Source organism: Balaenoptera physalus (genome assembly GCF_965194825.1).
Source record: "Balaenoptera physalus genome assembly, chromosome: 10".
Taxonomy (NCBI): domain Eukaryota; kingdom Metazoa; phylum Chordata; class Mammalia; order Artiodactyla; family Balaenopteridae; genus Balaenoptera; species Balaenoptera physalus.
Genome location: NC_138889.1, coordinates 23,500,082 through 23,525,846, shown reverse-complemented (window position 1 = coordinate 23,525,846; position 25,765 = coordinate 23,500,082). Strand labels below are relative to the sequence as shown.

Here is a 25,765-nt window from a genome sequence, read left to right as displayed (position 1 = left end):
AGATAGAAATGGAGTTGGCTAAATTCAAGCTAAGAAATCTGAGGAGGAAAAAAGAAATTGAATAATTTAAACACAGGGTAAGACTGGCTGTGTGCAAACACAGAATAAGAGATCTGTGGGTCCCAGCGGAGACAAGACACTAATGACAGAAGGAAGATGCAGAGAGTTAGCTCTGATTATAGCCTTAAGAATGGGTCCTCATTTTAAGTTTTAGTGACATAATTAAGTCGTTAAGTAGCTTCTGTTTCCTTGTTACTAATGCTTCCTTCTTCCCAGGCAGTAGGAGTGCTTTTCAAACTAAAATAACTCAATATCCTCCCCCCATCCAGGTGGAGTGTGAAAATCGGGTCTTACAAACTTTTAAGCTGAAATATGTAGGTGATTTTACATCACTCTGAAAGAGGAACTGTTCATCCATCCGACGAGTATTGATGGTTTACTCTATGCAAGGCACTGTCTTGGGTGCAGGAGGTACACGGCTGGCAGGGCAGATTGGATCCCTACCTTCATGGAGCTTGCAGCCTAGTAGGGGCCAGAGCGTAGGGAAACAGGGGCGGATAAAGGCACAGATCACAGAGCCAGGAAGTCTGATGCAAAATGGGAACCTCAGTGTTTTGGACAATGAATCAGTCCTTCAGACTATATGGTCACTCCTTTTGCTTGAAGTACTGTTAACGCCACAGAACACACTTCCCTGAAGCAGGCATAAATAATGTTTTTGTTATCCACCCTGCGCCCTGCCTCGGTAAGGCAGGTACTTGGCACTGACTAGAATCCACTACATTTGATACTGCTCCGACCCAGACGAGCTTACTCTGTCTAGATTGGGGCTCCATGTGTCAGGCAAAGTTACAGACTATTCGAAAACAAGACATATGAGGAATGGTTAAAATAATAAGATTATTAAGCTGATAGAGGGATGTTGTTGGTGATTTAAACAATGACCTTCAGAACTTCATCTGGTAAATGACTGACGTTAGGTGACTTTTCTCAGCATTTGAGTCCAAAAGTTTTTGAAATAGTCAGATCCCGAAAACAAAAAGGTAAACTCATTAGCATTATTACTAATGCTATGTTGACGCTGCAGTAAAACAAACACACAAACAGAACAACGTGCAGTTAACAGGGCTGGGAACACCAATAAGCCGAGAAGCCTAGATTCAACCTTCATTTTCAGTTTCTAAAGTGTTTCCAAATTAGATATTTCCACGTTTGGATGTCAGGAAAAAGAAAAAAAGGTCCCCAGAGGCCACATGCAGAGGAAGGGCTGTAGACACAGACTGACTAACATTCTGTTTCCTGCTTTTTATTTGATTTGATTCTTCGAAAAAAATAGATATAAGAATTGCTGATGCGCAGCCCAGCTCGAGGCTGGCACAGGCGGGCTTTGAAAAGATTCTGTACTTTCTCTTTGTGGTGATGCTTGCAGCTGTATAGAACAGGAGAAACAGAACCTAGACGCTGGTTTCCCAGGCTCCACGGCAGCTCCCCCCACCGCCACCCACCCAGTGAAAGCACTGTCCCTTGAAAGTCAGTTGTAACAATCAGTTGTTTATTTTCTATTATGTACCAGACGCCGGACAAGGTGCTTTCTCAGAAGTTCCAGCCAGGTGAGGGACTGGGATAAGGGATATAGCCCGAAGTGCGGGTCCAACAGGGGCTCTCATGCTCGCCCCCAGGACCTGATCTGAGCACTTTCACAGACCTTCTGAGTGATCTCCTTATAGAAAATAGACTTTTGCTTCTCTCTTCTTTCCCATTCTTGTCAGTTCAGGGTTCGATCGTGCATCCTAATAACCATATATTTCATTTTCCACCCACTCGGCCTCCTTGCTCCTTCCCACTCGGTCTGGGGAGAATTCATAAACGTCGTTGTTCACGAAGCCACTCTCCATGCTCACCAGTGTCAAGAACCCGCTTTCGGATGGGTTCATGGCCACGTTGTCATAGTCACAAGACATGGTGTCAGGAGTGGCCTCTCCCGAGCGCGCTCGGAATGAGATGTTCTTCAGGTCCGGCCGGGTCTCGGCTAGATCAGCTTCGCTCTGCTTTCGTATGACATTGTAAACCTCCAGGTCCGGGCTGTTCCCCGGCTGAGGAGCGGGCCAGGCGGGGCGCTGCTCCTTCGTGCTGGGGCCTGGCTGCCCCCGTTTCCTAGGAGTAAAGAGAACCAGGGCTCAGCGGACAAGGGGACTGAGAACATCCCTGTGCCCCTGTGCAGGCAGGAGGGGGTCATTCTGGGCAGTCACTACGCTGCGCTTCTCACCTGCCTCAACCTACAGGTCAAGGTTTTGGGTGGGGTGGGAATAAAAGAGGAAAGTGTTATATATCTATCACTCACTGCTGACAGAGCACAGAACGGAGGTGTTGATTCTGGGATCCCCAGAGCCTCCAGAGGGTCCATGGATAGAATTGCATGGGGGAAAATACCGCATTTAAAAAAATCCATCTCTAAGTGAAATTGAGCTTGTCCTTCAGTTTTGAATGTGGGCAGTTAACCTGAGTAGTAATAGCTTTCTTTGTTTTTGTTTTTGTTTCTGCGTTTTTCTTTTTGTGTGCACCACTCGGCTTGTGGGATCTTAGTTCCCCCACCAGGGATCGAACCCGGCCCTCGGCAGTGAAAGCACGGAGTCCTAACCACTGGACCGCCAGGGAATTCCCACTAGTAATATCTTGACTTGCTCACCAACAGAAATCATAGATATTTTCATATCACATCACAGTTATTACTTAAGATACCTTAAAATATTTTATGCTCATCTCTACTTCAGTATTATGATACTTATACTCACCACTAAATAAAGAAGCATTAATAAAGGAGCATGTGTATTACTGTTTCACATTCATTTCTGGAAATATTTCGCTAAACTATATAACAGCATTATTCCTTCCCTTGTAATCCAGTGTAATTTATTTTATGCATTTAAAAATATTGTTCTGGGAAGGGATCCATAGGCTTCACCAGACTGCTACAGGGGTCTGTGGCACAAAAATGGTTAAAACCCTGAGATAGACTCCAGCTTCAAAGCCACAATCCCACATTGTGGTGAGGTGATAAATAGATAGATAAGGGAGGGAAATCAAGACCCAACCACAGACTAAGCAGTTAGAAAATATATTTGCAAGTTTTTGAACTGAATTCTACTTTTAGGTTAAAAGGAATTAACTAATGAAAATGATCATAGGAAGAGATAACATTTTTGAGTGTTTACTATATACTCATTCTGTATATATTCACTGCTTTAATTCTTCTAATAATCCTATAAGGAAGTTATTATTAAATGAAGTAGGGTCTACATTGGAATCTTACTAGTTTATCTTAAATTGGTCATCAAAGGGAGTCAAGTCTTAAGCTGTACCTTTGCTTTCCTTCTTCTATGTAGACCATGATGATGGGGGATAAAAAGGTAGCTGAGAAGACCTCTGGTTACCTCAAAAATGGTGGCACATGATCCTCTAACAGAGGTGCTTTAGGCTACTTAGTGCAGCTATTTTGTAGCAATCTACACTTGTGAATTCAATTAAAAGTCAATTAAAAGGATTTGGCTATTTCATTTTGAATTAAGTGGTTTAGCGTCAGTGGTTTGCCAGGCTTTAGAACAGTCGTTTTCAGAGGGCTCACTATCCATTCCTTCACTCACCCAACAAGCATTGCTGGAGTGAGCACATACATGCATGAGAGCACTTTGCTGAGTGATGTGTGGATGCACAGATGAATAACACGGTCTCACCCCTCAAGTCGTTTAAAATCTTCCACACACACAAAAATTAAAGAATGTAAGATCACTCTCTTAATCACAGCTAAGCACAATGCTTAGTACTTCTGAGTGCCCTGAGCCCATCAGAAAATTTACTCTCAAATCTGTAGGAGTGATTCTCTTGGAGCTGCCACGGCTTTTAATGAAGTCCAAATCTTGAAGAGGTCAGAAAACACAAAGGTTTACATGATGAAGGTTTTACTTGCCTCCTTCTACAGATCCAAACCCAACATACACCTGTGGTGACCACAAGGAAGAGGAGAAGGGGGATGCTGGGGGTTAGGATGTAGGCAAGATTCAAGGCAGCTTCTGCAAAGAAAAGCACACATTATCAGCATTAGTGGTGTTTCTGTGTGCTTCAAAACAGGCTTAAAAAAGCGTAATCAACACAGAGCATTCCAAGGAGCGCATTCTGGAAGGAAATAGTTACCCAGAGAGCAAAGTCTTCCAGTTTCAATAAATGAGGCTTTTCTACCTGTCCTATTATCTGAAGTAATAGAGAGAAAAGAAGTTTACATTTTTGGGTCTCTTGCAAAATACAAGATGGGCAGTTTTGTTAATTAAACATTTTTTTCAGATGAAAGAGATTATCTCTTTTCTCGTTCTTCCTCTTTGTTAACAAAGCTGAGGCTGCTTGGGGGTGCTGATGTCTTTGACTCTAAGGACAGAAACAGTAGTTTCCAAGGTGGGATTGGGGAGAGGGAGGTAAAAAGAAACAAGCCAGAAGTCTCCGTGTTATTGCCAGGAATGAGAAGGTCACGTGTAACACATGAATCAGACTGTAGAGCCTTACCCACGTTTCTGACTGCAAACTGGATCCGGTTGGGCCCATGAGCAGTGACTGTGGAGGGCACTTAGAGATCTACCATTCTTACCTTTCCTAAGACTTAAGTCTTAGAACCAGAGAATTTTCCCTCAAGGGGCTTTGGGAGGAATCAATGATTGGGGACTGAGCCCTTTCCTACTCCTACTGGTTAAGATTCCCAACCATCCAGAGGCTGTGGCTTTGTTTTTCTGTGAGGCTAGAAACCCGACAACCACCAAAAAGAAACCTCAAAACAAAATCTACTTTAAATACCACCGTAGTAACAATGAGCAATAAAAATGCCACCCACCGCTGCACAGAACTTTGGATTTTTTAAAAAGCATTTTCACACATTACATCTGTTGTATGATAAAGAATTTGACTGGGCTTTGTCCCTGGTACCTGGGCGGGAGGCTCTAAATCTTTGGAATTTCTCAGAAATAGGAGTAACTTCCTTATCCATGAGCCCTTCAGACCAGATCAGAGTTTATACTGACAGAGATGTCTCAGGATGGGGGCTGGTGGGGCCTAGGGGGTGAGTTCAGTTACACAGCCAATGATCAAATCAACTGTGCTGCGTAATGAGACCTTAAGAAAATCTCTGCACACCAAAGCGCAGTGGAGCCTTCTGGCTGGTGAACACGTTGATTTGCCAGGAAGGTGATTAGGCATCCTGATTCCACAGGGAGAGGACACAGAGAGTCCCCATTCGAGACCCTCCCAGACCTTACTGTATGTGTTTCATTTGGCTGCTCCTAGATCTGTATCCTTTATAATAAAACATAGTCATAGGTACAGTGTTTTCCTGAGTTCTGTAAGTTGTTCTAGTGAATGATTGAACGTGATGGGGTCATGGGCACTCCCTGGAATTGTAGCCAGTCGATTAGAAGTGTGGGTGGCCTGGGGACCCCTAACTTGTGGCTGATATCTGAAGTGAGGGCAGTCTTGCTGGGGACTGAGCCCTTAACCTGTAGGGTCTGTGCTAACATGGGGTGACTAGTGTCACAACTGAATTGCAGTACTGTAATATCCTGTTTCATTTTATGGACACAGAAATGCTCTCAGGTAGGTGAGAAAAATGTTATTACTTCTATTATGCAAATAACTAAACTGAAAAATTAAGTGTTTTTTAAAAAATTGCCCAGTGACAAAAACTCAGATCTTTCTCTTTTTTGTCTTAATTGAAATATAGTTGACATATAATATTATGTTAGTTTTGGATGTATTCTATACTGATTTGACATTTGCATACATTATGAAATGATCACCATGATAAGTCTAGTAACCAGCCCTGATCTCCCTCTTGAAACTCAAGGTGAGAGTTGAGGTTGAAAGTCCATTAGCACTCCAATTTATCACTCCATTTTCTTTTATCTTTTATGTCCATTGCCTCTATTTGTCTCGTAAAGAAATATTAATCATGGCCTGGGTCTTTCTGCTCTTATTTCTCTACATCCATTCTCTAGTTCCCCTCCCCCCAAACAACTTCTGGGAGGTTCTCAAGCCTCGTCTGTCTTCATGCAGATTTTTTTTTACCTCCTGTCTTGTCTAATCGCCCCAATTGTCTTAGGATAGCTCCATTTGTGTATTTCACTGACAAAATCTAACATATAATGCAGTTTTTACAAAGTCACAAGTGCTCTGTCTGGTTCCATTTTTAAGTTGCTGTGGGAAAGAACAAAGTAGGGTATATAATCATGGGGAATTTGTGATCAAGAGAGTCCTATTATCTATTTTTCTTTGGGAGAGTTCTGTACATACCTTTGCTTTCTTTCAGTGTTTCTGTGGCATCTTCTTTCTCTGTGTCTTCTGGAAGTATGGGCATTGCTGGCTCTGTTCTTTCACCTGGAGAGAGACACATGCACTTTAGAACCTGGAGAAAGGCATCAAAATCCAGATATTCTCTGAGGTCCTACCAGCTTCAGGGTGGGATGCCAAAAAGCACCAGCATTGTGACCAGTGCCGTTTATAAACACAGGGAAGTAAAGAATTGAATTTGCTGACCTAGAGGTTTACTTGTCTTTATCTTTCTGGTGAGACTTGCTGCCAAGATTCATGTACGGACACAACCAGCAGGCAGCTGACATCAAGGACCATAAAGTACTGAAGTGCCAAGGGGAAGGGCCAATGACTCACTTCTAGGACCATAAATTATCAGTTTGACTTGCTTCTTGGATCATTAGATTGGATTATTCCTTTCATATTGTCAGTAATGACAAGTAACATCCCAAACTGAATTTGCAACTATTACTTTTCAGATATTTGAGAGAAAGACAACGCTAGTGAGATTAATGAACTACTGGTCACGTCCGGTGTGGCATATACCTGTCTAAAGGGTCAGGGTTAACACCAGTGGTCTTTCTGCCGAATAATCTGGTTTAAAGAACATGTGGTTCTAAACCTATGAAATGCTTCTAAACCTGTGAAACAGCCCAAATTAACTCAAATCTCAATTGACAGTCTTACCTCCAGGCCTTGTAGAAGGAGCTGTTGGTTTCTCTATAGCAGAAAGAAACAAGAATGAGAGTAATAAGTAAATTTCCATGCCATCTGAATGAAGTTGGCCAGAGCATGGCATCCATTTATCTGTTCATTCAGTTGTCCAACAAATTTCATTTAGTATTATCAGACACTAGAAACCGGGTTAGTAAGTCCAAAGAATCTCTTCTGCACAAAGACTAGCCTTTCCTCAGCTTTACTTGGGCACTTTTTTCTTTTTTAAAAAGTAAACTTTTTAGTTTTAAAACTGAAAGTTTTAAATATGAGAATTTCCAAATATACGCAAAAGTGGAAAGATCGGTATAATGAACCCCTATGTACCATCATGCAGCTTTAACTCTTAGGAACGTATGGCTAATCTGCTTTCAACAATAATCCCCACTCCTCCCTGGCTACACCCAGGCCTGAACTGTTGTAAAGCAATCCAAGACATTTGATCAATTCCTATTGGGGATATTTTAGAGCAACAAACACTGATCTCCAAGCAGTGGAAGTGGCCCGGGACTAAGTAGACCATGGCCAGCCCCAAGGCAGAGCCTGGTGATCTAGAACACGAGTCATTTAAAATATTTCTAAGAACCTCAGGAGAGTCAGGCTGCACAGACAACCTACATCAATGTTTTTATTTTTGGCTGAAAGTGTGTCAGCCTTTTGTACTGGCGGTGACTCTACGCTGATCAGATGCTCTGGGATCATAGCGTCAGGGTCCATAAGGTCAAAATTTTAGAATTCACAGTCCTAAGGCCAGGATGTCAAAGCTATTCTGAAGTTTTATTCAGAAAGGAAACTTTTAATCGTGTGTGGGTGTGTGTGCGTGTGTGTAGAGATGATGCAAATCCATTTATTTATTAAAAATGTCTGCTATATGATAGAAACAGCATCATGCTCTAAATGTTTTATTAAAAACAAACACAATTTATCCTGATAATAGCCTTATGAGGTAAGTGCTGTTCTGAATTTGCACACAAGGAGACTCAGGTACAGGGAGATTAAACACCTTGCTCAAATCTCACAGCTAATAAGTAGCTGAACTGGGATTTTAATTTAAAAAATTCAAATGAAAAATTAAAATCACAAGGAGACAAACTCTGTGCTAGGTATTAGAGATACAATAGCAAGTGAAAAGTAGTCCCAGCCCTCTAAGGAACTTATATTCTACAGGATGGCAATAAAATATGGAAGTACAGGAGAATATTAACACATTAATTTTGTGATATATTGCAATACATCATATATTCAAAGACATTACACGATGTAGTCATTTTCTTGTCCCTCCATAGTTCAATCCACTGGGCAAAACTGCAGTGAACATGGCAAATTAACGCAGCACTTCCATCAGTTGCTGCAATGGTCTGTGACACATGGCCTCAGATGATTTGTCTCTGATTTCCACTGAATGCGGCTATGCCTTTAGCACACCCCAGGAGGAATCAAGTGATCAGATCTGGCTAGCATGCCACCTACTCTATGTGGTCATGTTGTCAAATCTAGTTTTAGATGCTATCTTTCAACCTGTCCCTTGCCCTCTGGTATAATGGGATGTTGTGCCATCCTGTTGCAACCATACTGGGTGACCTTCCCCTAGCCCGTCAAGTGCAGGGATTAACTGGTCAAACATGTATATTTCCAGACCTCATGCCAACCATATAGTGAAGGGGACAAACCTGTAAACAGGCAGTTAAAGTACTGTGTGTGTGAGGTGTTATGATCCTCATAGGAGGAACACTTAACCTAGTTTTGAGGGGCCCTGGATGCTTCCCAGAGGAAGTGATTTTTTAAAACTTCTTATTTGGAAATAATTTCAGATTTATGGAAATTTGCAAGATTAGTACAAAGAATTCCCATGTATCCTTCACCAAAATGTTATCATTTTATCACGTTTCATTTATATAATTATTCTCTGTCTCGCTCTTTATATATATCCTATATATTTATATCTACAAGTCTATATCTAAATCTATACACACACACACACATACACATATATATATTCACATACAGACATATCCATAACTTTTTTCCTGAGAATAAGTTGCAGTCATAGTTACCCTTTACTCCCTAAATACTTCAGTGTGTATTTAAGATGGGAGGGGGGGCAATACTCTAACATAACCATAGTACAATTATCAAAACCAAGAAATCAACATTGATATATATAGTATTAACCAATCTACAGATCTTATTCAAATTCTGCAGATTGTCCTAAAAACGCCCCTTATAGAAAATCACCATTGTCATCATCATCATTATCATCAAGGATCACCTACTGCACTGGGTTGTGATGAGAGGTGATGTTTAACGTGAACCTGAAGGCTGAGAATGAGCTGACCGGGAAAGAGGGAAGGGTGTTCCAAGCACTGGAAACAGCAGTTAAGAGCTCTTGGGGAACTTCACAGAGGGCAGAGGGGAATGGGATGGGGGGGGGGAATAAGAGTGGTAAGAACTGGGGCTGGAGACAGGCAAGGGTCTGATCAAGCCAATTTTTTATGGCGTGCTGAGGTGTGTGAACTTATCCTGAGGAGGGGGGCCACGTAAAGGCAATGTGTTAGTCTTTCTCCGTGTGCCCACTTCTCTCTGCTGGATCTATTCTTGGTCCTTCTCTGTGTCCTGGGAGGCTGACGTCTATGGACTGTGTCTTGCGGCCCCCTTGTCCTTTCGCTCTTTTTTTTTTTGGCTGTGTTGGGTCTTCGCTGCTGCGCGCGGGCTTTCTCTAGTTGCAGACAGTGGGAGAGCGGGGGCTATTCTTCATTGCGGTGCGTGGGCTTCTCACTGCGGTGGCTTCTCTTGTTGCGGAGTATGGGCTCTAGGTATGCAGGCTTCAGTAGTTGCAGCACGCGGGCTCAGTAGTTGTGGCGTGCGGGCTTAGTTGCTCCGCAGCATGTGGGATCTTCCCGGACCAGGAAAGACCTTCCCGGACCTTCTCAAACCCATGTCCCCTGCACTGGCAGGTGGATTCTTAACCACTGCGCCACCAGGGAAGTCTGTCCTTTGGTTCTTGATTAGACTTAACCAGTAGGAGGCAGAAGCAGGAGATTAGAGGGTAGGAGAAGAGAGGGGTCCTGGTAGTTATTCCCCAGGCCCCCTTCCCACGTCACTGTGGTTTGACAGTAGCTGTGTTCTCTGGTTACAGCTCCTGTTGGGTGGCTCCTCTTCCATGACTCCAAGCTTTCTCTGGAGTCCCTCCCCTTGCTCCTTGAAACCTAGGGGTAGTAACAACTTCCCATTGTAGCTAATTCCTGGGCACTTCACCATCTCATGCTCTGTGCCCACACCTTGGCAAACATCATTTTACTTTACTCTTCTCATTAAACCCTTTGAGTGGGCCATCTTTTTCCTGCCAGGACTCAGTCTAAATCAGGCAGTAGCAAAATTAATAAAGATTATGATTAAAAAAAAAAACCTAACTAGGTTCAAAGTCCAAAAGTGAAAGGCTATGAAAACAAATGTCAAAATCTCACATTTCAAAAAATATTTAAGAAGTACAACATTTTAAATCATGGAGATAATAGGATATAAGGAACAAAAGTGATGGGGCAGCCAGTTTGTAACAAGTGCCTTGCTTTAATTGCTCTAAAAATGTGCCCTGCTAAGCCAGCCTCTGTCCTTGCAACCTCCCTGCCTGAGACAACTCTGTATGGTGGGGAAGGCCAGGTCTTTGGAGAGAATTCATCCGAAGGGGTAAAGAGGGAGGAAAAACAACTTTAGCAGCAAAAGCACAGTCAAATTCCGACAATTTAAAAATGACAGGATTGTTTAGTCCCTCAATAGATGTAACTAACAAGTCATTCTACTTGTGTCAGGAAAGGATGCAGAATTGGGGTCAAGCAGTTGGCTTCAGGGAGGTGAGAAACTTCAGTAACAGATCAAAAGTCACTTCACGTTTAGATCGAAGTCCAACATAATGGAGGAGTTTGGGAAACCTCAGCACAGTGAGACTACAGGCTTGTAGCCAATTCAAAACCCTTCACAGATTTAGAAGCAAACGCCAATTAAATTTGCAAGGCGTGCATTTAGAGGGTGCCCTAAGGAGTTTAAGCCTGCTAATCAAATTGACTTCTATCTGCCCAGTGTCAGTAAAATTGATATATTTTATCATCTACCTCCTCTGGTCATTATTCTGTTTCCTTCAAGCCCCAGAAAATAATGTCACGTGGCTGGTAGAAGACTTGCAGGAACAATGGCCAGCTTCCTTTCATATTTCTTCTTTACAGTAAGTCCACTACATATGAACGAGTTCTGTTCGGAGAGCACGTTTCTAAGTCCAACGACATTAGCCTAGGTACCCAACTAACACAATCGGCTATATAGTACTGTACTGTAATAGGCTTATAATACTTTTCAGACAAATAATACATAAAAAACAAACAGAAAACGTAACGAAAACATTTTAAATCTTGCAGTACAGTACATTTTAAATCTTACAGTACAGTACAGTACCAGCTACATCACCATTGCTTTTACACTTGCCTCAGGACATCCTGGGCTTGAAATAAAGATACTGTACCCCTATACTCTATACAGTACTGTAAAGTACACGAAAGCACAAGCACTTGTAGAGGATGCGCGCATGTGACAATGTACACCAGACACGTGAACTAACTTACGGGACTGGACATGCAAACGTAGTTTGGCATCTTTGAAAGTTTGCAGCTTGAAGGTTCGTATGTAGGGACTTACTGTATTCCAAGCTCCTACAGCATACAACCTCATATCCGGAAAGAATAAGAATTATAACTGTCCACTTGGAGGGCTTTTTGTTTCTTGAATTCTCATAATTCTTGCCTTATCATACATAAATTAGACCCTTTCATTTCTTCATCCCTTCTATTAGCATCTAACACCCCTCTCCTGTGCTAGAATTACTCCTCAGTGAGGAAGTGTCACTACATCTCCCTTCACAAGAACTCCCAATGTTTAACACTGCTGGCATTTGCAACAAGCTTTCTCAGAGACCACGTGACAAATTCTTGGAACCAGCAGCTGCTTATGAAATGAGAGAGGAGGTTGAGAATTCAGCCATATAACTTGGGAGAGGATTCATTACCAGCGGAATATTTGCAGATGAAATTGTTCTTCATGGTGCATCGGTCGTCATTCCACTGGAACATGTAGGGGCCCCCGATTCCGGCGGGTGCTGATGGCTGATGGTACATGACCACGCAGACCTCGCTGCCGCACGAAGGCTCATCCACATACCAGTTCCTGTAGGAAAGGGGTCAACAGTGGAGGCAACTGGAGAAGGATACCACAAGACTTCAAAGCCTTTGTTTTCCTATCAAGTTCCACTGAGCCAGGAGCTTAAGAGACAGGGAGGAACTGAAGTGTTTCCAGTAAGTAGAACCACGCTTTCTAATACGGACATCACAATCAATCATCTGACATTTGCCTTTGCAGGGAGGAATATATTACCATATAAGGTCTGCAAAGAAATTATGAGAAAAAGCAGCCAGCAGGGCCAGTCTGGATGATCTTATTTCTTTTTTGCTTTTGGCTAACTGGGTTTTGTTTCTCTTTTTTTAGAAATCAGATGCACTGAGAGAGGCATGGCTTATCTCATCCAGAGCTTGCCCTGTTTCCATCTCCCCATGCTTTTCAACAGCCATAGCTGCCTTCCTAGCTCTGAGGAGCGGATAGAAAATTCAAGCATCTGAGCAAGACTTTCCAACATGGAGAGGCTTCAAAGCAAGAGATGGGGTGGGGGCAAAAGCAGGAGGCCCAAGTAGTCTTCTTCAGGTTTTAAGTTGTTTCTACTTCATCAGGCTGATGAGCCCTTCTGTCAGCCTCTGCCACCTGATTTCTTGTCTTTGTCTCCCTAGCTCCTGGGCGGGGTGCACTAGCAGCCCCAATGGTACTTGAAATTAAATGATGCTGCCACCCAGTTGGATATGTGGGTGCCAGGTTAAAGCCTGAGATTCCATCGATAGTTTAAATGCTGCAAGCACCCACCCCATGTGCTGACTCAGGGCTGGGCTTTGTAGTTCGCCTGGTTACTCACCTAAGCAGTTTCCTTCGGGGGCCCAGATCTGCCCTGATGCTCAGGCTATTTAGATGAGCCGCTCTGCCTAGCTCGTGTCAGAGCCCCTCCTTAGGAGACAGCTCTCTGTGTAGCACCCTCATATGGCTCTGCTTGAGTCTTGTGCTGCGGTTCACCGAAAGGAAAATCCTCTGCTGAATCCACTGGGTTGAATTTGCCTGGATGATAGCTGAGCTTGCGAAGCTGCTTGTACACTGCCTGGAGAGCTGGAGATCCTGACTGGGGCTGGGCTCTGCACCTCATTAGTCACCTCCAGGCAATTTTCCAACCCTGTTGGTAGACCTCCTGCTTGTCTCTTCTCCTCCCCACTGGCCCTATGGCTTTAGGTTATTTTATTTCACAGATGATGGAATGGTTGGAATATTATGCCTGGCATCTAGTTTCTGGACTTAAGCCAGCTTTCAGGCTTGGAACTCACTGCTAGAAGGAGGAAGGACCCTGCAACACCACAGTAGGTGCACATGGTAATTTCTTCTATTCTCCCAAAGGGACCTATGGCCATTTACTCAAGTAACAATACACTGGGGAAAGAGGAATACCCAAATATTACAAAGACTGCTGGACACAGGGTGCAAGTTAACACTGATACCCAAAGCCTTGAAGTGTCATTAAGACTACCCTTTTGAGTGGGAGCATATTGAGGCCAAGTATTAAATGGAGTTCTGGCCCAGGACTGAAGTAGGAGATAGATGGGCCCCTGGGCTGGACAGCTGGTGTTTGTCAAGTGGAATAAAATTGAAGCTTTGTTCTCACCCAGACACTCCAAGGACAAAGCTAGTGGCAGAAGCTGAGCTCTGCAGGAATAAAGAGATAAGATGACTACTCCTGAGGTCAAGGAAAACTTCTTTGTCTGCACATGCACAGAAAGGCTCCTTGAGGGTCAAAACGGGAGGGGGCGCCACCCCATAATAAGTGTGGACATATCCCCACAGGCCTCTGTGGTGGAATCCATCTTAGCAAAAAGTTGCGCATGCATATTAGGGAGGGTCTTAGGACTGGTCAGGTGTGAAAGAAGAAGATAATTGGCCAAAGGTAAACAAAGACCCAGAAGGACTGTCCTACATTAGTGATTTAAATCACCTCTTTACCGCACTCCTCCTCATTACAGAGGATGCCCGAACCCTTTCTCTCTGGGTGTGTATTTCTGCCTTGCTTCTGTCTTAAATAAACGAACTGCTTCTCTGTGTGCTCTGCCACATGTTATGCTGTGTCTCTAATAATAAACTTTGTACCTGCTTTTATAGTTTTTGCCTCCTTGAGAAATGCATTTTCCAGTGGGGTAAGAGCTAGGGGAACTTTGCTTCTGGCCTCTAGCCCCTGGAGGACTAGCGGCTAGGATTCCTGGTTTTCATCCAGGCTACCCAGGTTCAATTCCTGGGCAGATGACTAAGATCTCTCTTCAGGACCACTCACTGCTTTCTCTCTGAGATCAGGACCAGCTCACAGTGGACCCATCCAGTGGTCATTCCCCAGTCCTAAAATATATGAATTGAAAACTTATGGGGTAAGAGCTATAATAGTGGAGAAGGTCAAGTGGAAGCCTCTGAAACTGCATTCTTCCCTATCCTCTCCAAGATAGTAAATAGAAAACAATATCTTATCCAGGCGAAGATGACAGAAAGTAGTGCCACTCCTAAAGACCTAGAGAATGCAAGGATGGTATTCCCTGTCATATCTCTATATAATTCACTAGTCTGGCTCCTGCAAAAACCAGGCAGATCCTGAAGGATGACACTGGAGTAGCACAAATTTAACCAAGTAGAAGTCTCAATTGCACCTACTATGCCATTTGTGGTATCTTTGCTAGAGCTGCTTAACATGTCCTTGGGTACCTAATATGCAGATTTGGTGACTACATTCTTTTCACCTGTATCAGAAAGAGAATCAGAAAACAGTCTGCATTTATTTGGAATGGACATCAGTATACATTTATGGTCTTTCCTCAGGATTATACTAATTTTCCTACCCTCTGTCATAATATGATGTGAAAAGAGACTGCCTGGATATCTTGCAAAAAATCACACTGGTCCACCATATTGCTGACATCATGCTAATTGAACCAGATGAGCAAGGACTGGAGGCCTTAGTAAGACTCAAGTCCTCCAAGGGTTGGAGGTAAACGCTATGAAGATTCAGGGGCCTGCTACTTCATGAAACTGTGTAGGTGTCTAGTGATCTAGAGAATGCCAGAACACCCCTTTCAAATTAAAGGTCAAATTATTTCATCTCTCAATAATTTGAAGCGTCTTGCAATAATTTTAAGAAGGAAGCATAGCGTGTGGTAGGTCTCTTTGGGTTCTAGAGGTGGCATATTTCACACCTGGGAATACTGCTCTGGCCTATATACCAGTTGACATGAAAGATAGGTGTCTCTGAGTGGGGTCCAAAGTAGAAAAGGACTGAAGCAGTTCTAGGCTGTGATGTAAGCAGACTTCCCACTTGGGCCATATGATCCATCAGACCCTATTATTAGAGGTATCAGTGGTGAGAAAAATAATGCCATATAGAATCTGTACAAGCTCCAATGAGAGAATCACAGTGCAAACCCTTAAGATTCTACAGCAAGGACATATCATCTATAGATGAGAAAAAAATCACCTTTTGCAAAGCAACTCCTGGCTTGCTACTAGGCAAGGACCACCAAGAGAACATGCAATCCAACTTGCTTAATGTAAGAGAGACACTGTCAGACATACCTAGTCAAAAGATTAGGCAGGCCTAGAATCAACTCATTACAAGATGGAAGAGGTATATTTAGGACCAGATGGCACTGTATGAACAGGTAGAGCAGACTGCCATGACATCTACCACTGTTGTACCAGAGCCTGTCCCTCAGCTTACACCTATAGCTGCATAAAGGAATCCCTTACGATTAGCTGATAAAGGCAGCCTAAGCTTGGTTCATGGATAGGTCAGCCAAACATGGGGGTACAACTCCAAATGGGCAGCAGCTGTACTACAGTCCCACTCAGAGGTGGTTCTGAAAGATCAAGTGATAAGGAAACATCCTCCCAATGGCCAGAGCTTAGTTGATATACCTAGTTAACCACTTAGTATAGAAAGAGAAGTTATTAGAGATTAGACCATGTAAAAACTCAGGGGTAAAGGCAAAGAGCTTGGCCAGTTGATTAGGAGTCTAAAAGGATAAAGGGTGGAAGACTGGGGACAAGGAGCTCTTGGATAGAGTGATGTGAATAGACATATGGGAGTAGGTGTAAAGTATGAAAATCTATCATATGTTAAAGCCCACCGAAAAGCCTCTAGCATGGAAGAGGCACTAAACAACCAGGGAGACAAAATGACTTCGCCAGTTGATGTCAGCCAGCCTGTTATCAGCTGCCCCAGTGCTGGTATAAGAGACACATACTAGGGTAGCCATGGTGGCAGGGATGGAGGCCATGCGTGGGCTCAACAGTAGCCGTTCCCTCACCAAGGCTGATCTAGCTACTGCCCAACATCCAATCTGCTGGGAACAGAGACCAGCCTAGAATTTGGTAGCAAGTTGACTACATTGGACTCCTTCCATCCTGAAAGGGGCAATGATTCATGTTGATAGGAATAGACATACAATCTGGGTATGGGTTTGCCTTTCTTGCCCCAAGGCCTTAGCGCCACTATCCAAATGCTTACACAGTCTTTGATCTACCAGCACAGAATTCCAAATAAGATCTCATCAGACCAAAAAACCTAGTTTATAGCAAAGGAGATGTGGGAGTAGGCAGGGTATTTACTAGTCACATCACATATTCACCCATCCTGAAGCTGCCAGTTTGACAGAGTGATGGATGAACTTGTTGAAAACACAGCTGAAGCACTAGCTTAGAGGCAATACTCTGTGAGGATAAGGCATCACCCTCCAAGATGCAGTGCACATTTTGAATCATTGACCTTTGTATCATCCTTTGTCATCCAAGAGTATTCTGGGGTCTGGGAGCCAAGGGATGTAGAAGAAAAGTTTGAAGCTAACAGAGGTTGGTTCAGGAGGTTAAGGAAAAAAGGCCTCTCTGTAACAGAAAAATGCAAGGTGAAGCAGTAAATGCTGATGTAGAAGCTGAAGCAAGTTATCCAGAAGATCTAGCTAAGATAATTCATGAAGGTGGCTAAACTAAACAACAGATTTTCAGTGTAGACGAAACAGCCTTATAATGGAAGATACCATCTAGGACTTTCGTAGCTAGAGAGGAGAAGTCAATGCTCGGCTTCAAAGCTTCAAAGAGCGGGATGACTCGCGTTAGAAACTAATGCAGCTGGTGACTTTAAGTTGAAGCCAGTTCTCATTGATCATTCCAAAAATCCTAGGACCCTTAAGAATTATGCTAAATCTACTCTGCCTTTGCTCTATAAATGGTAAACCAAAGCCTGGATGACTGCACAACTGTTTACAATATGATTTACTGAACATTTTAAGCCCACTGTTGAGACTTACTGTCAGAAGAAAAGATTCCTTTCCAAATATTACTGCTCCTTGACAATGCACCTGGTCACCCAAGAGCTCTAATGGAGATGTACAAGGAGATTAGTGTCGTTTTCATGCCTGGTACCACAACATCCATTCTGCAGCCCATGGATGAAGAAGTAATTTTGACTTTCAGGTCTTATTCTTTAGGAAATACATTTCGTAAAGCCATAGCTTATGAAAGGAGGAGTAGCCCTGCTTACCTTCGCTGGTAGTCCTTACTTGGGGAATTTGTGTTTCTTGTCTCTGCAATGCTGAGCTCTGTGGGTTTAGAGGTCCTGGTATCTTCTGGGGGAATCCTTCCACCAGAAGATACAGCAAGAGTGTTATTGAACTATGAACAATGGCTGCCACTTGGACATCTGGGGATTCTTGTGTCCAGGGACCAGCAGGCAAGAAGAGGAGTCATTCTCTTTGCAGGACCCTAATCATGAGGCGAAGTTATCTCGGCTGTTACAGGCAGGGAGAGATATGTTTGACACCCAGCTTATCTACTTGGGTACCTGTTGGTACTCATGTGCCCAATTTTGATGGTAAACAGAAAAGTGAAATCACTCCAGCCTAAGCAGTGCAAGTTGACTAGGTCTCACACTCTTCAGGGATGAGGGCCTGGGTCCTGCCACAAGGTAAGAGAGCCATTGAGGCTCCCCGAACAGAGGGTGAGGGGAATCTAGACTGGACAGAGGAGGAGGGGGGGTCAATAAACATCAGTCGTGGCACTGGGACCAGCTGCAGTGGTGGGGAGTGTAGTTCCTCCTAAGCTTCCTTTCTAAAGTTTCTCCCAGGAGAGAGGCCCACAAGAATCTTGGAGGAACGACTCCCGGAACTTAGATGAAGGTGTGGATCTGAACAGCATAATGGGTGAACTTCACGCTGTCTTGAATGGAATAGGTAATAAAGATATATTCTAATCTTCATTCTTTTGATTGAAAATGAGTTTAAATGTTTTCCCCATATTACTGTTTACCAGTTAGATTTTCTATTTTGTGAACTGTTTGCTCAGGTCTTTTGCCCCTTTATCTTTTGGGGTTTTACTGACTTATATAAACTTTTAGTGCTTTTTGACTTATACAAACTCTTTATTGTAAAAAGATCATAACTGTTAAATTTCTTACAACATTTTTCCAGTCTTATGTCTGCCTTTTAATTTTGATATTTTTTGACGTTCTTCCACGTCACTGCTTTTCTTAAGGAGGGACGATGGCAATGCCATGGTGCTGGGGGGCAGGTGTGTGAAGTGAGTCCAGTGCTGTGGGTTTAGAAGGGCCCCACAAACTGCAGGCTTCCTTAAGTCCCCTCTTGGTCAATCCAGAGAATTAGATCTTGGCTCTAATTTCTTGCCAGTCATCATAATTTCCTGCAGTCTGGAGCCCTTCAGCCCCACAAGCCTTCAATCTCTCACTGGGTCAGCAATCCCACTCCTGGGCATACACCCAGAGAAAACCATAATTCAAAAAGACACATACACCCCAATGTTCACTGCAGTACTATTTACAATAGCCAAGACATGGCAGCAACCTAAATGTCCGTCAACAGAGGAAGGGATAAAAGATGTGGTACATATATACACTGGAATATTACTCAGCCATTAAAAAGAACAAAATAATGCCATTTGCAGCAACATGGATGGACCTAGAGATTGTCATAATGAGTGAAGTAAGTCAGACAGAGAAAGACAAATATATGGTATTGCTTATATGTGGAATCTAAAAAAAGGGTACAAATGAACTTATTTACAAAACAGAAATAGAGTCACAGATGTAGAAAACAAACTTATGGTTACCGGGGTGTAAGGGGGCGGGGGGAGGGATAAACTGGGAGATTGGGATTGACATATACACACTAGTATATATAAAATAAATAACTGATAAAGACCTACTGTATAGCACAGGGAACTCTACTCAATACTCTGTAATGGCCTATATGGGAAAAGAATCTAAAAAAGAGTGGATATATGTGTATGTATAACTGATTCACTTTGCTGTACACCTGAAACTAACACAACATCGTAAATCAACTACACTCCAATAAAAATTTACAAAAAATCTCTCACTGGGGTTCTAGTCCAAAAGGCCAGGTAGCCAGAACCACTGACTTCAAGCATTGTGAGCCACTGAAGCAATGCTTCTGGGCCACCCTCCTGGACAGAGCTCTCTGGGCCTAGGTTAAGGCTGATTTACCACCTTCGCCCCACTGCTTTGGTCAGTGGCTCTGCCAGTACTGCTATCCCCTCAGGGCTCTGCCTGGCTGGGCCTTCTCTTCCCCACTGACTGGCACCGTGGATCCAGCCTGCCTCTTTGTGGAGCTACATCAAGTGAGTTTGCTGCTGTGAGTTCCACACACTTACCTAAATGCTGCTGGGCTGCCATCGATCCAGGCATAAAGGTCCTGGCAGGCTGTGCCATTGCTTTGTTTCTCTTCACGCCTCCTAAGCCCAATCCAGAAATCACCATCAGAAGCCAGGAGGTTTTCAATGAACTTTTGTATCAGTCTCTGTTCATCTTCAGACTCGATGCTGACTAGCTGGCCCCCAGCTCTCCTGCAGGCTGCTCTGGCTTCCTCAAAGTTCAGTCTTCGAGAAGCATCATGGAAGTAAATGACTTCATAGCAAGGCTTCTGTGTTCCTCCCCGGCAGACTGGCTGACCTAGAGAAAAAAAGAAGCCTCCCTATGTTAGTGCCCCCGACATACCAGAGCAGGTATGCCTGGAGGCATCTGAATGAAGCTGTCCCTCAGCAGGAGTTCTGATTACTCATCAGTGGTTTGTTGTAGTGTCATTAAGCTCTCAGAGCAAATTAATACCCCTTCCAGCATGGAGATACAGTGACTTAGACTCCATGTTTTGTTTGTTCCATTACAGATTATTGAAAAGCAGACATTTAAAATTAATCTTTAAAAGAGAGGTAGATGAAGATTTATTGTTTCACTCAAAGGCAAACAAATAACACTTTCATGCCATTAGGGAGTCTCAGGAGATGGTGTGGCTTAAAGTGAGTTATCTCTGTTTGGGGGTTCCTTCAGGTAAGAGAGGCGTTCTGAAGTCAGGTGTGGGCTCCTCTGCCCTGGAACCCTCTGTGTATGTGTCAGTAGCAGGACTGAATATTCACCCAGTCTATGGTATAAGCAGAAGATAAAAGCATCAGATCCATGCGGTTTTCTGCTACTGGTCTTGCTTAAAGTCAACAGCTAAGGTTCAGTGAACTCTTACTATGTGTCATGTACTATGCTAAGGGCTTTTGCATTTACATACACACCTTATCTCATTGAACACTCATAGTAATCCACTGTTGTTGATATTGTTTATGCCCCATTTTACAGATGAGAAAACTGAGGCTCAGAGAAATTAGTCCGGCTAAGGCCACATAAGCTATCAGTAGCATGACTTGAGTCAGAACCCAGATCTAATTACAAAGTCACAGCCATAACCACTGAACTCTGCTCCCCACACCATCCCAGGCTCAGGTTGCACTGGGAGCCCATGTAATATGCCTCATCTGACTGACACCTGAAGGGCTGAAGACGATCAAGGACAAATGGATGGGATTCTACTGAGGACGGATAAAAAATCGTTCACCAGTACACACCACCCTGGCTTGTGTCTGGGTGCCTAAAGCCGTGCTGCACCCAAAACATTAGCCTCATTGCTCCTTCGTTAAGTCAGTATGTATCGCATGTACGCTCGTGCCTGGCGCTGTGCTAGGTGCCGGGAATACAGAAACACTTGCCGCTTCCTAACCCACAGGAACACACAGCATGTTTCTGGATCCAGATGTACAGTGAAAACCAGATTTCAACAAGGGGAATCCCTTGCAGTGGAGAGCCAGTCTGTGGGCTGTGGGTATGAACTACTGCCACAGAGCGAGGAATAAAGGATTTTGGTTTGGGAACCTCTTCCCAGCTCTCGCAGTTCTCATTTTCCTAATTTGTTTTGTAACTGTGCACGGAGCCAGATAGCATTAGTTATACTCCAAATTGTCCAGAATACAGAGCAAAAGGCCACAGGCAGTTAACTGCATTTTCAGTGCTTAAATGGGAACAGAGCACATACAGATAATCTGGAAAGCTCCTGTGAATTCTTATTTTCAGTTTCTTCTTTCATCGCTTTTGTAAAGAAATTTTCAATAAACAAATTGTAAAAGTTTTGCATCTTCTCCCTTTCTCTGTCACTTTTCTCCTATTGCTGAATAGGGAAACTCTAACAGGACTGCTCCATCAGCAAATTAGGAGGCCTCAAAAGTGGGACATTCTCACTAAGGAGGTGTTCCAGAGAGACTAGGGACCACTGGCCAGAGAGGCCGGGGCTGGGATGCTCCCTGGGGAGAAGGCTGGGCCAGCTCAGCTTTATGAGTCCTTAAAGGTGGCTCCAAATGAGGCAGCAGAGGAAAAACATATGAGCCCCAGGCACCCCCAAGGTGGAGTTGAATTTACTGGCAGTCCCCACTTTTCCATCGTTGGATTATCAAGGGAAAACATAACACCTTAAATGAGTTTCCTGTATGGCCCAGCCTGGCCACACATCCCAAGTCAGCCAGTGAGTGCCAGAGGGAGCCAGAGCTGGAAGAAGGCCCAGGGTGCAGCTGGTCCCCCTGCCTTCAGGAAGTGTTTCTCTCCTCTCATTTGCAGGAAGGGGAAGGGCGGCCACGGAGGACAGAGCCCGTGCAGCCGTCACCCAAACAGCTGAATTCGGTTACCCTCCCATTTTGCCACCCTGCACCCCACCCCATCCTGAAACCAACTTTAGATCCCTTCAATCAGCTTCGGAAGCACCGATAACGGAGCAGAGGTTTTCATTCTCCTCCATCCCTCTTGGCTAATCTGTTGCCTGCCAAGGAAACCTGAGAAAGGGGAACGGACATCCCCTCCGCCGCCCTCCCCCCCTCCCCCGCACCGCCCTCGCCTCGACATGCAGAACAAATGGAAGAGGCAAGGAGCCAGAGCACTGTACCTCCTCTGAGGTCCAAGTCCGAGGCTGCAGTGACACGACAGGAGGAAGGAAGCAGAGAGAGTCATTCCCTTGAGTCAGGCGGGGCTTGCCCCGCGCTAACTAGGCTTCTTTCCCGATCTCTAAGCGCTCTTATTCCAGGCGCTGGATCCTGCCATCCTCTCCCCCCAGAAGAGTCCAGGAGTAACGGGCTGCGGTTCCCACGGCACAGCCGATCCAGGCTGCCTACTGTACGCACCGTCTCCCGGGACAGGAGGACAAGCCCTGCGTGGGGGTCCCGGGGACCACGGCGCCGCTCTCAGTGGAGCGGGCCGAGGGGGCGCCTACTGGGGCAGTTTGCTCACTGCCCCATCTAGCCTTCGTCTCTCGGTATTCTGGCAGCCCTGGGCGGGGAACGGACTTCGAGCGGTCCAAGACACGCAGGGAACCGGCGCTAGGCTCAGCAGCCGGGCGATTGCTCCTCTACAAGTACGGGGCGCCGCAGGGCTAAGTCCACTGGTGGGGCAGGGGCGCCACCCCTCCACCCACTCCGCGGAGGGCCAGAGAAGGGGCACCGTGGCCCTGAGGACGGTCAGCCTTAGGTGGGGTGCAGTGAGTGCTGCAGCCCAGCGCCCGGGAACCAGCCCCCGCCCCAGCGCGCGCGCACTCACCGCTTAGCAGGCGACCCGTCGCGCCCCGGAGCCCCGCCAGCAGCACGGCCACCAGCACGGCCTGCGGCGCCGCTCCCGGCTGCATGGCCCGGCTCGGGTGCGCCTTCGGACGCCGGGGCGCTACGGCGGTGGAGCGGGAAGAACGGCAGCGGCGTGCTCCGCAACTTCAACGGCGGGCGGCAGCAGCATCTCCAGAGGACCGACGGACCCGGCGCCCGGAGGAGGCGGGGAGGGCGCGGAGCCAGTCCGTCGCCCCTCCGCCCTCTGGGACGTCACTGCGGGGAGAGCAGCCCCGCCGGCTGGCCCGCCCCCGCCAGGGCCTCCTCCAGCGCGCTCGGCGCCAGACGCCCCGCCCGCCCGAGGGGAGCGAGCACGGGGCGGAGCCAGCTCCCCACCCCAATTGGAACTTCCCACGGAAATCCTGCGTTTGCCCAGGGCGCGGGGACGGGGAAATCCGAGACTGGCTTCTCCGAAATCCGATGAAGACCGCACTGTGGCTAAAAACAGGACCGCATCTTGCCCCCACTCCTCAGGAGCACAGCCAATTTCCCAGCGTCCTAGGCTCCGCAGTTGGGAGACGCAAACTCTGAGACCTTCCAGGGCTCGGTAGGCCGCCGTCCAGGCACTCAGGGCTACACCTGAGAAAGGAATGGCGGATGAAGAGAACAGATGCTCAAGTAGGCAGGGTGACCACTGGCCAGGCAAATTTTGGGACAGCGTGGATAGCGTCCAGAGGAGGCTAAGTTGGAGTTCTGGGCGAGAGGAGAGTGGACTTCCCAGAAGCCAAAGGGTGTCCTTGAGCCCAGCAAGGAAATAATAGTACTTTTTGCAGGGCACATGGGTGTAGGTGATTGTTCAGCCTTGTGGTAGAAAGGAGATGACCCCCTCACTTTTCCCCCAGGAAAGAGTGACCTCATTTCCTTTGGAAAAGCTTTCCTCACCAACCCAGCCCTCAATGTGTGCTCCTTTTTCTAAACTCCCACAATAGTCGTGTTTTACATTTACTTCTTGTTGTAAACAAAATGTTTTCAACTATATTCAAATAATAAAGTGAGCCTCCTGTCCAAAAACTAAAGTACTAAGTGCTGGAAGGTGGGTCTGATTTGCCTTTTCCCCTGTACCATGCTCTTGTGAAGCATGGCAGAAGCCCCATCTGGGCCACTGACTTCTGAGTTTTGGTCTCAGATTGAGCCACTGCAATTTTAGACAAACAGGCCTGATTGATCACAGGCTGGGGATCAGCTGGTAATACTGGGAAGCTCTGCTGCTGCAGAAAGCAGCAGCATTGGCAGGAAGAGGGCTGACGTTTATGGCAGGTTCATTTACAGCCTGTCTTTATGTCTGAATTAGAACATTTCACATCCAAAATACATTCTTTTTAGAAATTCCTGATTATCAAAACAACCAAAGAGAGAGCTGAAATGGTGAATAGAAGCACCTGAGTTGGCATCAGATGCAAGTTTCTTTGCCTAAATCAATTAACTCTTGGCAACAATAAAAGTTACCTTAACTTGTGCAGGTTTGATAAGGCTACTAGATATGTAAGTGTGCAGATAGCTGAGCACTTAATGTCAATTGCAAAGGATTTATTTCCAAAATTATAACATCTGCTATAACTTAGAGAAGCTGTTACCTTGGCCCAAATAATTAAATTGTGCCCTGAGTTCTCCCTCTGACACCCTGGCCCTTGGTCCAGATAGACTTGATTAAGGTATGCAGTTAACCTAATGCAGATTACAACAGTGACCCCAATTCTTCACCCCACCCTGTAACCACACTCTTTACTGTGTGACTTTGAAGTTCTTCTTACTAAAGGGGCAGAGTATATTTCCCCATCCTTTGTCCTTGTGTTTGACCGTGTGACTTGTTTGGCCAACAGAATGAGCCAGAAGTTTCTGAGCCTAGACTGGTAATGGCCTCACGTGTTTTTGTTGTTCTCTTGCTTCTCTGCCACTCGCTGAGAGGAACATAGCTCAGATATCCCACTGGTCCGGGTACATCCCGAAGAAGATACGTGGGGAAGAGCTGCCTCTGTCAATCAACAGACATGTAGCGAGAAGCAGACCTGCCCTGCAGCCTGAAGCGGAGCTATCTGGCCATACTTAGATCAGTCAAATCCTCCGTTGACCTAAGATATGTGAGCAATAATAAATGTTTTAGATCACTTTGTTATTCAGTACTGTTGCAGCAATACCTGACCATTACACTTGGTAATGCAGAGAGGTGTCATTGGGGGAACACTGGTTGCTGAGAAGGCTCATAACGTAGAATTTTTCTTGGTAAAATTGTCTTGGTCCAGGGTCCAATCCTTAGTTTGACAAGCTCAAACCCAGTCTAAGAGACTAATATATTTACCTGTTGAGAAATAGAATCATCAGGTAAACCGATGTTTGCCTTGGCCTGTTGAGCACATACTCTCCCTCTGGGCGAAAGAAGATTTCTCGGTGAGCATGCAATCAGAACAAAGGGAATTAACTATATGGTTTGAAAGTTTAGGCTTTGATAGCCTGCTATGTCCGTCTTCACAAGAGAGAGCTATCTGTCTGGCAGTGAAAAACATCACCCTGACAGGGTAACTTTTATTCTTGATGATGCTGAGATGAGATTACTAATTTTGTAACT

General features: G+C 45.1%; 2 protein-coding genes across 3 annotated transcripts; both read right to left on the bottom strand.

Moving 5' to 3' along the window:
• Positions 1–1,290: 1,290 nt before the first annotated feature.
• Positions 1,291–23,385, bottom strand: LAYN (layilin). Of its 2 annotated transcripts, XM_082476891.1 has the most exons (7): positions 23,144–23,385; positions 19,900–20,197; positions 12,107–12,264; positions 7,030–7,062; positions 6,325–6,408; positions 3,965–4,067; positions 1,291–2,154 (listed from the first exon to the last, which is right to left on the bottom strand). In XM_082476891.1, the coding sequence occupies exons 1-7, from the start codon at positions 23,226–23,228 to the stop codon at positions 1,791–1,793; spliced, it is 1,125 nt and encodes a 374-aa protein (XP_082333017.1). In that variant the 5' UTR covers positions 23,229–23,385; the 3' UTR covers positions 1,291–1,790. The 2 variants fall into 2 exon arrangements, with proteins under 2 accessions (XP_082333017.1, XP_082333018.1); XM_082476892.1 differs by lacking the exons at positions 19,900–20,197; positions 23,144–23,385 and adding an exon at positions 17,775–17,908.
• Positions 23,264–25,373, bottom strand: LOC309636464 (uncharacterized protein; the record flags this gene model as incomplete). Its single annotated transcript, XM_082409608.1, has 3 exons — positions 23,264–23,781; positions 25,066–25,174; positions 25,338–25,373. 3 exons carry the CDS (start codon positions 25,371–25,373, stop codon positions 23,264–23,266), a joined length of 663 nt encoding a protein of 220 aa, XP_082265734.1.
• Between the last annotated feature and the right edge of the window lie 392 nt (positions 25,374–25,765).